The following is a 16,784-nucleotide window of genomic DNA, read 5'->3' as shown; positions in this document are numbered from 1 at the left end:
GTGTGTGTGTGTGAGTGTGTGTGTGTGTGTGTGTGTGTGTGTGCCCATGCATTGTACACAGAGCCTTTTGTGCAGACTAAACACACGTTCAATACCAAGCTGCTCCCTCATTCAGAAATACTTCACAACCTAAGGACCAACATGTACTTAGCCTATAGGTCATAACAGAATAATGTAGTGAACCATAATGCTTGTCTTTAACAAAACAATTCTCACTTCCCCTTACTTCTCAATCCCATGAAGTTCCTTTAGTTTGCCTTATACATTCATTAATTTTTATTTAGCCAAAATCACAGAGTAAGATCTTTACTTTCCCTAAATGGCACTGACCTTTCTAAAATCTTTCTTCAGACAAATGTGTGGCACTGTTTCTGAGAAGAGCTAACTTTTGTAAGCTTATTGTTTTGTTCCTTTATCATTGCAAATATATGTTTCAAATAGCTTAACTGTATTGAAGTCTTTCATCTTTTGGAAATGTTTTAGCGAACTGAACTTCAGAATGTCTCAAAATTATTACCACGGGGCATACATTGAACCAAACACCCCTAGTGTTCAGGCCATTCCCTGACATAACTTAAATTCCTCTGGCACATTATATTAGCAGTACTACGACAGATGACCACTGCTTAAATATGGTAAGGAGTGCAATGAATACATTTTTCAGGAGGCTGTACTATATCAAATGAAGCCTGGGGAAAGACATGAATGTATAAACATAGTTTAATTCTACTTGACAAGTATGAATTTAACATAAAATAAATCACAAACACAGGTACAAAAGTATTGTAATTATAAATTTTCGGTATGAAATGTGATAGAGACATGCATCTATGGAGCAAGTAGGAGTCGTGAAGATGAAAATTCTAGAAAGTAGGGGCTCTGTGGATGTGCCATGCCTTCCGTGGAAGCACTACCCTCACTTGACTCCATTGTTTAGGAGGGATTTTTGTTTTGTTTTATTGTTTAAACTGTGTCACAATAATGGGAGGAGGATATATGTGTGGGGGCGGGTGTGTATGTAGAGGACACAGAATAGCTTCAGATGTGAGTCCCTGCCTTCTACCTTGTTCAAAACAGGGTCTCTTACTGTGCGCTGGCCTGCAAGCATTTGGGAATGCTGCTATCTCTCTTATTCTGCAACAGTAGTGCATGGACCACCTCTAGCTTTATGTGGACTCCAGAGATTCAAACTTAGGTCTTCACACTTGCTTGGCAAATGGTTTGCCCACTGAACTAGCTCCAAAGCCCAGGAGTTGTTAATGGAGATTTCATTACATAGACAGAATAGATTAAATTGTCAGCCATTGGTGACTGAACTGAGTTATCAGCTCCTCTCTGAGTTATCAGCTCCTCTCTCTCGGGATGAGGGATGAGGAGCACTGAAGGCTTCAGTCCTCTGGACACGTGGTTAACTTCTCTGGCCACTAGCTCCACTCCTGTCCTGCCTGGGGGCCCACCAACAGTCAGCCCATTAGCACGAGCTCAGGTGTTGTTGAAAGAGGGCTCTATAAATAAAATGACATTCCTGTCACTCAGGAAGTTCCAAGAGGTTTTGGGGCTCTGGGCCAGGACTAGAGACAAAGACAAAGTGTGCTTTTTATTAGGTGTGTATTCCTTCCCATAAGTTCATTCAAGATCCCTATAGATTGGCTCTTCTTCAGGGATTAAATTACACTTGAACTGTTGAAAGGCCATACTTCTAACATATTCCAGAGGGTATTAAAAAAAAGTACCCTACAGCATATTTCAAAATTGCAAACAAAGAAAAATAGTATAGAACACAGTTTTCTGTGCTTAATATGTGAAGATTTCCCAACAGGCAGGCGTTCCCATGGTCAGTAGTGTCTCCTGCACCATGAAGACCCATGCAGTTTGCACAGGAGCTCTGCTCTTGACTAGTAGATACACACAAATTTCACTTGCCCACTTTTTGTAAAACTGTCTTCTCTTTCTCCCTCACTCCTGTTGGCTGCTTTCACTCATTCTGAAGCCCATCAGGATTATTTCTATGTGGCAGCTACATGAACAGGTGTGCCACGATTGATTTCCCTTCTGCGCCTGTCGGTGACTGTAGATACACTTCACCGCTAGAGGCCATGGCCAAAAATACTCAATTTTTAAATACTTAGGGTCAGACAGGTTAAACCATTCTTGTTTAATATGTCCAAAATATGTCCTCATTCTTATGATTTGTTACCTTAGCCATCAATGGAAATTAGGTTCCAGAGGGACTGAGAGAACTAAACTACACATAGATGGGGAGGTCTAACCTGAGCAGGATATCTGGACCCACTCTTGGTACTCTGAAGGCAGAAAGGGAGGCTGGGAGGATGGGACTGATGAGTGAGGATTCAACCTGACATTGCTTGCTTTGAAGATAGAGAGAAGGAGGCATAGACTAAGGAATGTAAGAGGCTGCTAAAATTGGAAAGGGGGGTAAAATTATTTCCTGGAGACTAGTTCTGCTGACAATCCCTTTAACTCTTGAGACCCATGTTGAATCTTCATGTACAGACCAAGATCACAAATGTGTCTTGGTTCCAACCGTGAGCTTTGTGAAACTATAATCTGGTATGTTTGGAACAACAATTCCAAAAATAAACAAATAAATATGATTTTTTTAAAAAAAAAATCACTTGTTTTCTCATTTCTGGATAGCAGAAAGTTCCAGACAAGAAGAAGCCACGCTGGTTGCCAAGTCTTCCTCTTCCTCTCATTCTGTGTACCAGCAAAGCATAGACAAGTGAGTGATTCCTGATACAGGAAATGAGACAGTCAGCATGATAGTACAAGAATGGGTCTTACAGACAGTCAAGAGTGCCACTATTCTATTCTTCTGTTAATTCTCAGAGATTCCTTTGGCATTAAGTGAACAACAGTTTTAGCCAAGGCTGTCTCTCCTACCTATGCCCTGGTGTCATGTAAGAAAATGGTCTTACTGTCTGTAGAAACTTCCCTAATTCTTCAAGTAATTTAGCTGCTCAGAAGGCAAGTTCTTTCCTTTTATTACTAAGTCTTGGAGTTACTAAATCTGTGTATATCTGAGAAAACAAACCTTTGGTGAAAAGATACCCCAAATATTTATGAACTCTCTGTAACTCCTGTTGTTCGGAAAGGCCCATTTCTAATGATGGAGTACTGCTTCACCACTGAAAACATCAGCATCTCACAGGAGTGTTGTGAGGATGAGACACCTGAAAATTAACAATGCAGTCTGCTTCCATGCTCTTTGAGGACCAGGAGTCCTTATCCTTACTGCCAAGAAAAACCTGACACCTAATAGGTGCTCAATAAACATCTGCTCAACTAATGTTAATTTCTAATCATCAATGCAGCAATAATTTCTTGATTATAGGACTGTTTAATGCTTCTTCACTGCTCAGTACCATAGGTTCATGTTACGGAAGTCATGCTCAAGAAGGCTAAGTCTTATGTGTTTGGGATTCCTTTTCTTGTTTTTGTTTTGTTTTGTTTTGTTTAGAAACAGAGACACAGGTGACCCAAGCCAGTCTCAGACTCATTATGTAACAGACACTAGCCTTGAATCCTGGTCCTCCTGCCTCCATCTCCTAAGTGCTAGGATTACAGGCATGTTCAACCACCCCTGTCTGTAGTAGCCTTTTTAAAACTAAGTGTCCATGCAGTAGGCATGATAACCTGCCTCAAAGATACTCTTGTCCTGATCCCTAGACACTGTGACTACAGTATACAGCAAGGGTTCCAGGAGAGGTAAGTCTGGACTTGAAGTCAGTTAGTTAGTCATGTATCAAAGAACACTAAAGAAAAACTATGTACAACTGAGCAGTGCTGTTTCCAGCTTCCGGTTCCATACTGCCCCTTCCGATAATATTCAAGCCCGCATTTCCCAAAGGGGATGGAAGCAAATGTAAGAGAAAGAAAAACTCAGAATAAATTAAGTTTAACCCATATTGAAAGTAGAAGGAGGGAGCGAGAGAGACGGCTCAGCAGAGAAAAGCATGTGCTGCTCTTGCACAGGACCTGGGTTTGGTCCCCAACACCTACAGCTTACATCCATCCATAAGTCCAGTTCCAGGGGGTCCAGTGCCTTCTTCTGACCTCTGAGGGCACCAGGCATGTAGGTGATATGCATACATACATACATACATACATATATGCAGACATGCAGACAAACTACTCTTACACATAAAATAAAGATAAATAAGTCTAAAAAATTTTAAAAGAGAATGTTTTCTTTAGATGGCATCACAATGAAAGACGAATACCTCAAAATTTTCCTTAAAGAGAAAAAAATGGCTGGGTGGTGGTGGTGCATACTTTTAATCCCAGTACTTGGAGGCAGAGCCAGGTGGATCTCTGTGAGTTTGAGGCCAGCCTGGTCTATGGAGCAAGATCCAGGACAGGCACCAAAACTACACAGAGAAAATCTATCTCAAAAACCAGAGAGAGAGAGAGAGGGAGAGAGAGAGAGAGAGAGAGAGAGAGAGAGAGAGAGAGAGAGAGAGAGAGAGAGAGAGAGAGAGAGAAATGTTTTCTGTTCTAATCATTTTATGTTTACCTCTCCTTTTCAATAGACATTTCTTATTATTCAAAGAAGCATACTCTCCCATAATTTGTTAGAACTTTGTTCCGCTCAAAAGCATAAAGTTTATCCCAACATTACAAGAGAAGAGATGGTCTGCTAAAGTCTTCAGTACTCTGGTGCGGGTGCTAGTCGCTTATTCTGTGGACCCTGTGAGGCTACTTCCAAGACCTGAGTGACAGTTACCTTTCTTTTTAAAAGTCCCTGGAGAAGCTTTTCTGATGTACCTGGAAACATGGGTCAATCTCAAGATTTTAAACAGTTTAAGGATATTGTTTTCAAATCATTCAACAATTCTATTTTGAGTATCCACTTGTGGTTGGTGTGGAGCTGTCCAGACTATTGGGAAATCTGAGGAAGGAGACGAGGAGACGCCAGGCTCTAGTCGGAGTGGCAAGCTTGTCCACCCTGAAGCCTAATACGCTATCATGATCTTATGTATGAGGGATTTCTTGTAAACTTTTTCCTTCCTTCCTTCCTTCCTTCCTTCCTTCCTTCCTTCCTTCCTTCCTTCCTTCTTTAGCTTGAACTTTACAGAAGATAACCCTGTTTGGCAATGTCAGAAGTCTCTTGCTCTGTTAGCGTCTGCTCTGAGTCTCATGATGGTGTGCTCACCATCACTTGAAGCACAACTTGCCTATGTAGCATCCAGTAACTAACCATGAAGCCCAAAGTTCAACGTGAGGATTTGAGGGGGAAAAAATCACTGCCATTCACATGGGCGATGATCACTATTTTGAACATTGGCTAACAGATTTGAAAAGCATTGTGTTAGAAGCCATACTTTTTGTAAATGGCACAGCTCCCTGGACTATAAGTCTTCCTACCATGAGCCTTTCAGTGAGTTCAGGTCAACTCGGCTCATCTTGAATTCTTCATTCTCCTTAGATGCTCTCAGGATCAGTTTCTACCTCTAAGCATTTCTGGATGGAGTTCATAGTTTCCATTCCATAATCCCTGAGCCGTAAAGCCATCCATCATGAGGGGAAGGATGAGAGGAGTTAGGAGGAACCTCTGTGAGGTTGACATAAAGGATGGTTGATTCTTCCCGCTGAGCCTCTAAAACCAACTTAGCAGAGTTTGCACCAGAGGTAAGGGAGATGAGGCTTTGGAACTGGGGGAGACAGAGTGAGGCTGTGAGCACACAGCAGAGCTAGGGTGAAAAGGACATATGATCACAGGAGGAGCAGAGGTCTTAGGGAGCTGTCTTCAGCTGTCCCTCATGCTGGGACAGTGTTTGTTACTGTCTAAAGCTGGAGCCGTGTAAGGGGACCTGAGGCTTTAAACATCTGACGGCGTCACTGAAAAGCCTCTGACTCTGCTATGAAGTCAGCTTTCAGTGGCAGTTGACATGTTTCTTCATGTAGACCTTGAAAACTGAGCCAGACCTCAAAGGCAGGTTTTCATTTGAGAGTTCAATCATTATTTGATCATAACATATTTTAATTAAATAGATAACATCACAGCGAAAGCTAATTCAGGTGAACTGCCTATCGATATTTCAGTCTCCTGGTTCAGTAGGAGTTAGCAGAACTTCCCAACACTTGAGCTTTGGCTATCACTAGAGACAGCCATGAGATTTATACAGCACATGACATTTTCTCACCAATATAGTTATGACTTTAGTAGTCAAGTTTTAAACCAATCAGAACACAATTTTATACCAGAAGGTTCTTTGAAAAGAGCAGATCCTATATCCTAAATTAATCAAATGTCAATTGTGTAACCTGAAAAATGTTGGAATTTTTACTTTTTTAAAAAAATATATACTATCTATTTTCTTCTCATTCACAACTCATTTCTTTTCTGAATTTGGCACTTTACTAAATGTCCGTGATGCTCCTGGATTCACGGGTGTCAAGCCATGTGTTTCTAAAGTGAACAAAAGCCCACTCCCACTTGTGGATTTATTTGTGGCTCTTTTCCATTTGCCTACTAATGACCATTCTTTTTAAATCCCTAATTCCTGAAAAGCAACCAGCTCAGTTTAAACCATGTTGCTCTCCTCCTCAGGCTGTATTTCTGACTATTTGATGAGCAGCTACAGAGAACTGCTTTCAACCAAAGCTTCCTACAGTGACCACAAGCACTTGTGAAGCAGGCAGGCAGCACTTAACCTGTCCCACAGTTTTAGCTAGAAGTATATTGGGGAGGAGAATTAATCACAGACAAAATCCCACCTGTAGGCTTCCTCATGCAATCCGTCAAAGTGGTTTAAATGTGCAAACACTCTCCATTCAGATCTGAGTTATACACCATCTCAGCTTCTGGAGTTCTCTAAGACAGCCAAGGGATATTTATCTCCTGATGATGTGAGAAGTGAAACACCAGCATTGAGGCTGTATTAAAACCATCATCACAAAACGGAGGCGCATTCATAAATCATAGTCATTAGCATCTGACTCTAATGATTAAACTTAAAATCAGGCACATGGCAGTGTGCAAAAAGGTTAACACTTGAATAAATGATTCCGTAGTTCCCGGTTATTTCTAGCCAGTGAATCATTTATGCAGCACTCAACATCTGAATATTTCTACTTTGGATGCTCTAGAGTCAAGCACATTTATTTCTGAGCCATGAAACAAATCAAGCAAGGCTGATTAAAAAGGAACTTTCATGCCTAAAATTTTATGCTCTCAGATTGATGTACCATACAAATTGCACCCACAACCGTTCTGTGCTGGTGACAGACACTGTTGAGTGGGACTCAATATGACAGTCGACCATTACTGACCATGACCCTGCAAAGAAGTTTTATATTACTGATACTTTTCCCATTTAACACTCCAGAAGTTAAGTATTCATCGTATTTTGTCAAAGCAGATGTGATGTTAAAGATATAAATAGGGGATGAGCAACTGTAGACTTCAGTTTCTGTCATAGGATGTCACTGCTGTGGATAACTCACCAGGCTGCAGAGAAAATGTTCACTCATTTCCTAGAATATGGAATGTGTTCTGATCTACGTCATCTGAGACACTTTCATTCCGGGACGGACACTCCTAGACTACCCGTGGGATACAGCAAATGCTAAGACCATATCGGATTTCCACAAGCTGAATTAGCAGAAAATGAAGATAAAATGCCTTTCTATTTCCGAACATGATGATGTTTTAATTGCTTTAGCATTTGGCATGTCTAATGTATACAGTCCTTGACGTTCATACAATAACAAAGGAGAGCTGTCTGAGATCTTTATTTTATTTCCTAGCATCCCCTTTCTTTCTCATGTTTCTCCCACCCCCACTCTGGTCCTTCCTTTTGCTCTCCTCCCATCTCTTCATGCACCTATTCTCTGCAGAGTTAGGGTGCACGTAAAAATGCCTCCTCTCTGTGTAGACGGCCTAGGCTGCTGTTACCTAGCTGTGATGTACAGACCACCATCGCTGTGACAACTGATGTCGATGCCTCCGGGTGAAACAAAGGTTTATACATTACACAAGCAATTTAACTGCTTTCTAAACATATTGCCAAGACAGTGGGAGCGGGCAGGCAGCACTACGTTTTAGATTTGGGTGAACTGGATTAGAAGTAAGCATTGATTGTGAACTGTTTTCATTTGTCTCCTGTGCACTGCAAACAACCTTGTAACTCAGGAAAGAATTCCTCCTAGCACTTAAACCACTCTTCCCAGCTCCCCAAGATGACATGCACAAATCTCTTGACCAAAGTGGCATAAGAGTCTTGTGCACAGATAACTGCACAGACAATTGTCTTGTTCTGACCTTTAAAGAGAGCTACATAGAGAAACGTTTTATAATCCTTTTCTGTGCAATAGGCAACGGAGAAAAGAAAAGAGATTGGGCAAAGATTACCCAGAAGAAATAAAGAGACTCTTTTCGGGGTTCCAGTTGAAACACAATAAAGAACATAATTAACCTCACAATTCTTTGTGTTTTTCATTTGACTGCAGGGAGGAGATGAAAGGGGCCTGCTAAGCCTTGCATTCCATCCCAATTACAAGAAAAATGGAAAGCTGTATGTGTCTTATACCACCAACCAGGAGCGGTGGGCTATCGGGCCTCATGACCACATTCTTAGGGTTGTGGAATACACAGTGTCCAGGTATCACTAACTAACGTTCATGGAAGTCTACAAACTCTGCCATGATGTTTTCTCTTCTTCATCTCTTCACAAACTATTTAGAAATGATCGCCATAAATTGGCAGTAATTAAAGCAGAATCTTCTCATGGCTTAAAACACATGTATGTGTATACATCTGTGTGTGTGTGTGTGTGTGTGTGTGTGTGTGTGTGTGTGTGTGTGTAAGAGAAAATAATGTAAAATAATGTCTTTGGCACTTTTCCTCAATAATTTTTAACTTCAATGACGTTCCTTAAGTGTAGAGATTAATGTAATTTTCCAGTAATTCTGATTAGCTCTGTTTCAAATGAGGTTCTTTCTGTACACTGCTTCCTCCCCAGTGGATTCACATTATGCCTGAAAACTCTTGGTGCTTTTCCCCTCCATCTTGCAGGAAAAATCCCCATCAAGTTGACGTGAGGACAGCCAGGGTGTTTCTGGAAGTTGCTGAGCTCCACCGAAAGCATCTTGGAGGGCAGCTGCTCTTTGGTCCTGATGGTTTTTTGTACATCATCCTCGGGGATGGTATGATCACGCTGGATGACATGGAGGAGATGGATGGGTTAAGGTAACAGGCTGCTTACCAACAAGTACTCTTTGACATTAACATGCTTTCAGTGCCTGGACACGCGGTCTGAACCAGCAACGCGGGCTGAACCAGTAACTGGAAACCAGAGCTGATGATTAAACACGTGGTTATCTTATGCTGAAGGGTTGCTTTGCTTTGTCCTAAAAGAGTTATTGCTTCAGATGCTGCCCCATGACACAGCATTGGGGAGGGCACCTCTTCCTCTGGGCCCAGCAGCTGGGTAGTAGACTCTCCCTGCCCCCCAAACATCCATGCTGCTGCTCCACCCTCTGATGTCTTGGGGACATAAAACACAAGGGTGGCAAAGATGGAAGAGGACAGATTGTTTACAAAGCAAGGAGCAAACCATGCCACATCCTTGGCCACCCTCCATCTGCACCCAAACTCCCCTGGTCTCACTCCTTGCCATATGGAATATGGAACTCAAGTAATTCTGTGTCAAAAGAGGGGACAGTTTCTTTCTTTCAGGCAGCTTTACCCCATGTATGCAAGTGGAACACACAAGCCGGATATGAAGTACTCACTCCCCTCCAATTTCTCAGTGATTTCACAGGCTCTGTGCTGAGGCTAGATGTGGACACCGACATGTGCAATGTGCCTTATTCCATACCACGGAGCAACCCCCACTTCAACAGCACCAACCAGCCCCCAGAAGTGTTTGCCCATGGGCTCCATGATCCAGGCAGGTGAGGACATCTGCCTATCTCGTCCCGACTTTCACACACACACACACACACACAAAAAAAAAAAAAAAAAAGACAGAATTTGAGATCTAGGAAGAGCAGTGGGATGTTTGGCCACCATGTAGCAAGGGGTGTTCCCCTCTGTACTTCTACAATCATAGTGGACTACTAACTGAGCAAGTCTCTAGCCCACTTCCTAGCACTCCTCTGTGACAAAGGTTAAAAAAAAAGGTTAGACAAGGAAAACACAAGTTCTTAGAGAAGATTGGGGGACTACTATTGGAGGTCGTTGGCTTTCTTCCTTTAAACACCTCTAAATTTTATTTTCCTGTTGACTTAGTCTGTTTCATACTGCTTTAACAGGATGCCACATACTGGGTAATTCATTACAATAGATGGTTTGGGGCTCACAGTTCTGGATGCTGGGCAATCCGAGGCCATGTGCCAGCACTTGCTCAGCGTCTGCTGGGAGCCTCTTGCTTCCTCATCTCATGGTGGAAGATGAGAGCAAAAGAGAGGGAGAGAGACAGAAAAGTTGCCAAACTCATCACTCCTAGGATAACCAGCCCCTCTCTCCCGATCATCATCAATCTGCTGGTGAGAGCAGTGTTCTCGTGATGCAATCAGCCCCTAAAGGTCCCATCTGCCCCGCTGGCTGCAGCGGGGACAGGGTGCTGGGATATGAGCTTTGCAGGGTATATTCAGACAATACCACCTGTGTTAAACAGGAGCGGAAACAAGCGTGCTCTAAGGGCTCTGTCAGGACTACATAAAGAAGCACAGATAAAGTACAGAGTGGTGTCTCGTGCCTCACACCGGGGCAGTTCCTACTGCCATGGTTTCACTTCATACTAGATGGTGTAGTGTTAATTTGCAAGGAATTGAGGTAAATGTTAATGTATTTTATGCTTTAAAAACTTAGAAATACTAAAGGAATCCATGTTGGCAGTTTTCTGCTTATACTATAATGAACCATAAAGAACAGAAAACTCAGAAGTCCGTAGAATGCAGGGTTTCAGGCATACTTTAAAAATTCTATGAACTGTAACAGAAATTCTCTGATGAAAATCCCTTCCAGTCTGGTCTATCATTCAGACTAAGGGGTATGTGGCCACATTCATTCATTTACTAGCTTAGTTATTATTGCTATTTAATGTTTATTAAGTGTTCACTATGTGCAAGGTGAATATTTCTCAAACTTTTTATTTTTATAATCCCTCATGCCCTTCATCTTCCCTCCATCAAAGCCCAAGTCCACAGTTCATTTCCTTTCTGGCAATCCCCACAGATCTTAAAATCTGTTCAGCAGGGAATACTTAAGGTGGGGTCAGGATGTGGAGGAAACTGTCACATTCCATTCCTATAGCTCAGAACGTACAGACACCACAAAGCAGCACTTTGAAGTGAAGGGGCCTGAGTCACCATCCTCCCACCAGAGCATTCTTGCAACCTTCCTGGGGGTCCAAGCCTCGGTGTGAAAACACAGGATGAGGCGCTTTCCAGACCCTACGCGTGGCAAGATGCCTGTGCCTGGAGCACTGCTTCCTCTGGCAGCCGAAGGCTAAAGAAAACGCCTGTGTATTCTGTTCCCCTCACAGAGAGAGCATCTCAGACAGAGAAAGATCTCAGAAAAAAGAAACTAAAACCATTATTGGCTGAAAGTAAAGCTGACCATCATTAAGCACCTTGCTGCAGGGAGCTAGACTAGGCACTACCAAGAGGTAGTGCTCTGAGGTAGCTGCCCGTGCAGCACCTTTTTAACTTTTTTATGTGTGCGTGTGGTTTGTATGCACACCCACACTTACACATGTAGAGGGTAGAGCCCAGGAGGATGTCTTCCTCTACCATCTGCCTTCCTCCTGTCCTTTATTTATAAAGACAGATGTGTTACTGAACCTGAGGCCCGATATTTCAGTGAGGCTGGCTGGTCAGCAGCTCTGTCTTTTCTAATACTGCCCCCACACACCTGACTTGTGTCTAACTTTCATGAGGGTGATGGGGAATCAAACTCAGGTCCTCCTGCCTGCACAGCGTGTATTCTTACCCACTGGCTCATTTCCCCAGTCCAACATCTTTTTTAATTTCAAGAATAGGGAATAGGTTCGCAGTAATGTGACCACAGGTTCAAGGAGCAGTGGTCAGCCCTGTGCCCACATTAACATAGTAAACTGCCCCTCCCCCCCCATTATCGTCACGCCCAGTGAACAACTAAGGAGTCAGAGTTGGCACATCAGTTACCAAGAGTCCCTGATGGACAGTGGCAGCCACTTGGGTGCTGCCCGCTCTGCGCGGCTTTTAGACAAATGGATGGAGACAGGTACCCACCATCTTAGTCTCACCTGACAAGTTCACATCTGGCTGAAGGTCAGGGAATGGAGTGGAACTCACAGCCCCCAGCAGCTCACCTCAGGGAAAGCTGGCCTCTGCTTCGACACATGAGATGCTTCTTACTGGAAACACGTCAAACTTCTTTTTGTCATAAATTCTCCATCTTCAGAAAGAGGTACTAGAAGAAATCCTTTCACCTGGGGGGACTAAAGTTCCTCATGAAGTCATAACATGCCTGCATCTCCATGCCTGCATCTCCGTGCCTGCCCGACAGTGTGCTGTGGGAATCACTGTTAGGACAGTGGGGTTCTGCCTGTAGAACGGTCCCAGCTCCTGCTTCTTTATCAGGAGTGGGCTGGTTGGAGCCCCCAGGGGTTGTTCTGTTTTATTTTAATAATTGCTAAATGGCTCTCCATCTCTGAAGCCGCTCCTCTCCATTTTTTAATGGTTTTCATTTATTTAAAGCCAAGTGGTTTGATTTATAAGTAGTTAGTGTATTTTGTTCACCCAAACAGCAATTCTCAATGGGATGTTTTTGCCTCCAGGGGACATTTGACAATGTCTAGAGACATTTTTGGATTTCACAATTGGGATGAGAGCAGGGCAACACTACTGTCATTAGGGTCAAGGTCAAGGAGATTGCTAAGAACCATAAATCTCAGAATGGTACCGCCTCACCTCTTATTCACTGAAGCATGCTGGGAATACTGTGGCCTCTTAGACCTAGACCAGGTAAGAGGAATGCAGTGACCCTTGACCCCTGTGGAGCTCCACCAGTGGTTAGAACCACAGGGATATTCTGGTCTCCACATTAGGTATGGAGGACATGAAGACAGTGGAGGTAAAAGACCTCCACGCTCCACACGTGCACGGGTCAGCTGTGTTTCAGTCCCTGGACTGGAACATGTGTTTTATTTTGCTATAGCTCCCTGAGAATTAGAATGTAACCATTCAGAGACTGGTAAGATGGCTCAGTGGGTAAAGGCATTTGCCACCAAACATAACATCTGAGTTCAATCCTCAAAACAGAAGAGAAAGAAGAAAGCCAACTTCCACAGATTGTCCTCTGACCTCCACACAATATACACACACAGAGAAGATAAATGTATGTACTATTTTTTAAGTTAGCATTCCATGCAGGAAACACCGCACTGGTTCTGAGGCTAGCTAATACATTACATACGTTGTGTGGCATGGTGAGTTGACGGTAGCACTGATTCATATTTCCAAACTCTGCCAATGTGTTATGCATGAGGTAATCCTTACCGATAGGCTAAACAAAGGTTTTTAAGACGATGAGAACATTCATTAGAAGAAAGATAGCCAGAAAAATTAAGAAACACACTCCTGAGGTCATTAGCTTCAGCAGGGTAAACAAACACATCAGATGTTTCCTTCAGTTGGTTCAAGAACATCGGAACTAAATTGCTCCCAGGATTCTCGCCAGCCCACAGAGCGTTCCTTTCTATGTCAGGAAGAGACCTTGGCAGGAATTAATGAGTATCTGTCTCCTTTATTGTGTAGATGTGCCGTGGATCGACATCCCACTGATATAAACATCAATTTAACAATACTTTGCTCAGATTCCAATGAGAAAAACAGATCATCGGCCAGAATCCTACAGATAATAAAAGGGAAAGATTATGGTGAGTCAAGCCTATGGTGCATGGTTTAGGTGAAGATTGGTTTTAGTATATTAATTGGAAAAAAAGGGAGTTTGCATAATGAGCTTTGAAAAGGCATAAAAACAGTGGTCTTTGTCAGGCCAGTGAGTAAATTGCTCCATTTTTAAAGGTTCAAGGACTCCTCCAAGCCCTGAGGATTCCTTTGCTTAATTGCCTTTCCCAGGGATTGCATGGTTCCCTGTGTTCAAATAGTTTAATGGTCTCAAAAGTCAGTGGCTTGTAATTTGCTCATCTGAGACTCAAAGTGAGGAACTTCTTTTCTTTACTCACTCTTATACGGGGGAATTTGTCTTAACATCTTACATGCAGAGAAATAAGCTTAAAGGTAAGAAATGGCTGAACACTCGACATGTAAGTCTCAGCAATTAGGAAAATAATGTTTCTAATAAAAATAATTTTAAAATGGGTTTCTTTTAGAGAAAACAAAGTAATTGACTTGTAAAAACAAGTCATGGGAATAAAATGTTTAAACATTATTTTTAATAACATGATTACTGAGTATTTACAGAGAACTTAAAAACATAAAGTTGGATAATGAAGTCCAAAACACTCAGTTATTTTCAATGCTCTAGTGCATACTCCTTCTGAAGGCCATAATATATTAAGCATTATTATGACTTAGGGAGTGCAGTAGATTGAGATTATTAAATTGATTGCTCCTTCTACTTACTCATTCAACATTCAACAGAGCTATTTTAGCACTAAGAATAGGCAGCTGTGTTAGTTCGTGCAGTAGTCGGTTGTTTTACTTTGCTTTTTTTCTAGATATTTCTCTCTCTTTCTCTCTCTATCTCCCTCCCTCCCTTCCTCCCTCCCTCCCTCCCTCTCTTCCTCTGTGTGTATGTGTGTATGCATAAAAAGCCATACCAAAGAATAATGTTGTCTGGGGAAAAAAAAAATCTAACAGACCACTAATTCAATGGATTTTGGCTATATCAGGAGATTAAACTAAATTTTACTAATCACATTAACTTCCAGACAAAACCAGCTAAAGTATTAACAGCCTTATATTTGCGTATTTTCAAACACATCCGTTGCGCACGCGGCTCCCACTGTGAACACACTCACAGAACCACTGGAGGTGACGGGCACTGTAATAGGCCACATTGTGCAGAGGGGAACACTGAGGTACAGAAAGGTTAATTGTCAAACAAAATTGAACAGCAAAGGATGGATTTGAACTGCAGCAGCCTAACCCCAGTACTCAACCTTAGTCATTCAATCACGCCTTCTGTCCAGGTTTGGGGTATTTAAAACTTGAGTTTTCCAAGCTTTGCTTTATTGTGATCATGTGAGAATAGTAGGGCCTTTAAAATGACTATGTTACCACAAAAGTGCTTACATAAGGTACCGTCTGTTGACTGTGACTTATTTGACATTAAATGCATGAGAAATAATCCTCAGGTGATTTGCCACATGTAATTCAAAGGAACTCCAGTTTGTTAACCTTAAAACTCTATAAACAAAACCATTACTGTGCCTTAAGCTGAGATATTACGCATCTGAGTGAGTGTTTCTAAGAATAAGTAAATGTGGGCTTAAAGGCCTTTTATTTTTCATTAGAGTGTGAACTTTCAAAACTTTTTAAACATGTTAAATGATTTGATAGGTCTGTTTGATTTGCTAAACGTAAGTAGAACCATTTTTACAGATTGTTCAAAACTCAAGTTTTGAAGTATTTTGGCTTTACAGTAAATAACAATGATTTCAAAACAACTGGATTTAAATTGTGTTGGAATCTTGGTGTATCTTGACCGATAACAATAGCAAGCTCCTGATGGGCATTTTTATTTCGTTAAACTTATATTTTGGTGCTATTTAAAGTGAGTTTCATTATTCTCATCAGTATGTCTGAAAAGGATCCATGTCTTGCCTTTTGAAACACAGCTTGGAATTAAATTATTGTAACACTCATTAACTGGTCTGTATCACTTTGGCTTCTGAAAATGATTTATTTGCTCTAATGTTCGGTTTTTTGTTGTTGTTTTGTTTTGTTTTGTTTTTTTCAGAGAGTGAGTCGTCACTTTTAGAATTCAAGCCATTCAGTAATGGTCCTTTGGTTGGTGGATTCGTTTACAGAGGGTGCCAGTCTGAAAGACTGTATGGAAGCTATGTGTTTGGAGATCGTAATGGGTATGTTTCCCAATGCCAGTTTCTTGTATTGGTTGGCACACTACCAAAAACTATTCAAGTGGATGTCCCCTGCAAGTCATACCTTGGGCATGCAAATGTTATTACTTCCTTGTGTTACACCACATCTGGAAGCTTAACTGAAGAGACTCTCTAAAAAGAGTCTTCAGTAGGCACAGTCACCTCAATGGGATGATCTTTAAAGGCAAAGAAGTCTTTGCGTTTATTTTGACTGTTCCCTTCATCCTCAACCTCATTCCAAAATGTATTTTACAGGAGTTGTAAAAGCTGTTTTAGAATCACCCCGGAAGACTAAGAATTTTGGTAGTGCCAAACTCTCAGGACTGTGTGCAGCAGAGTGTAATCCATCTACATAAATAGCTATACAAAATAAAAACTTAGCCTACATTTTCAAGGTCTCATGGTGGGTAATTAGAAGGAGCTGATGAAACCCATGCTGCGGGCACTCATGTCTGGGTTCTGCAAGAGATCAGGGACTGACCGTACCTACCCTGTGCTCCACCCACCCATCTCACAGTTTTAGCACAGTTTGCTGCTGAGACCTGCCTGCCTGGGAAGTACCCTCTCCTGGGTGGAGGAGAGGAGGGGCTTTCTCTTTCTTGGATTTTTCAGAGCCCTCTCCAGACCCCATCTTCCCTTTATGTCCTTTATCCTCATCTGGCCTTTACAGTGCTCTCATACAGGACAGAGCACATTCCTTTT

The 16,784-nt window shown here is 42.0% G+C and overlaps 1 protein-coding gene across 1 annotated transcript in view; it reads left to right on the top strand.

Annotated features, from left to right (window-relative positions):
- Hhip (hedgehog interacting protein) overlaps positions 1 to 16,784 on the top strand; it is a 92,637-nt gene that overhangs the window by 51,502 nt on the left and 24,351 nt on the right. Inside the window, exons 5-9 of the mRNA XM_059264315.1 lie at positions 8,476 to 8,627; positions 9,041 to 9,214; positions 9,778 to 9,921; positions 13,771 to 13,892; positions 15,941 to 16,064. Of these exons, the coding sequence (XP_059120298.1) occupies positions 8,476 to 8,627; positions 9,041 to 9,214; positions 9,778 to 9,921; positions 13,771 to 13,892; positions 15,941 to 16,064 (716 nt within the window). The remainder of the gene's footprint in view (positions 1 to 8,475; positions 8,628 to 9,040; positions 9,215 to 9,777; positions 9,922 to 13,770; positions 13,893 to 15,940; positions 16,065 to 16,784) is intronic.

Source organism: Peromyscus eremicus, chromosome 5 (assembly GCF_949786415.1).
Source record: "Peromyscus eremicus chromosome 5, PerEre_H2_v1, whole genome shotgun sequence".
Taxonomy (NCBI): Eukaryota; Metazoa; Chordata; class Mammalia; order Rodentia; family Cricetidae; genus Peromyscus; species Peromyscus eremicus.
The sequence above is the reverse complement of the archived record's forward strand: the minus strand, read 5'-3'. Positions and strand labels throughout refer to the sequence as shown.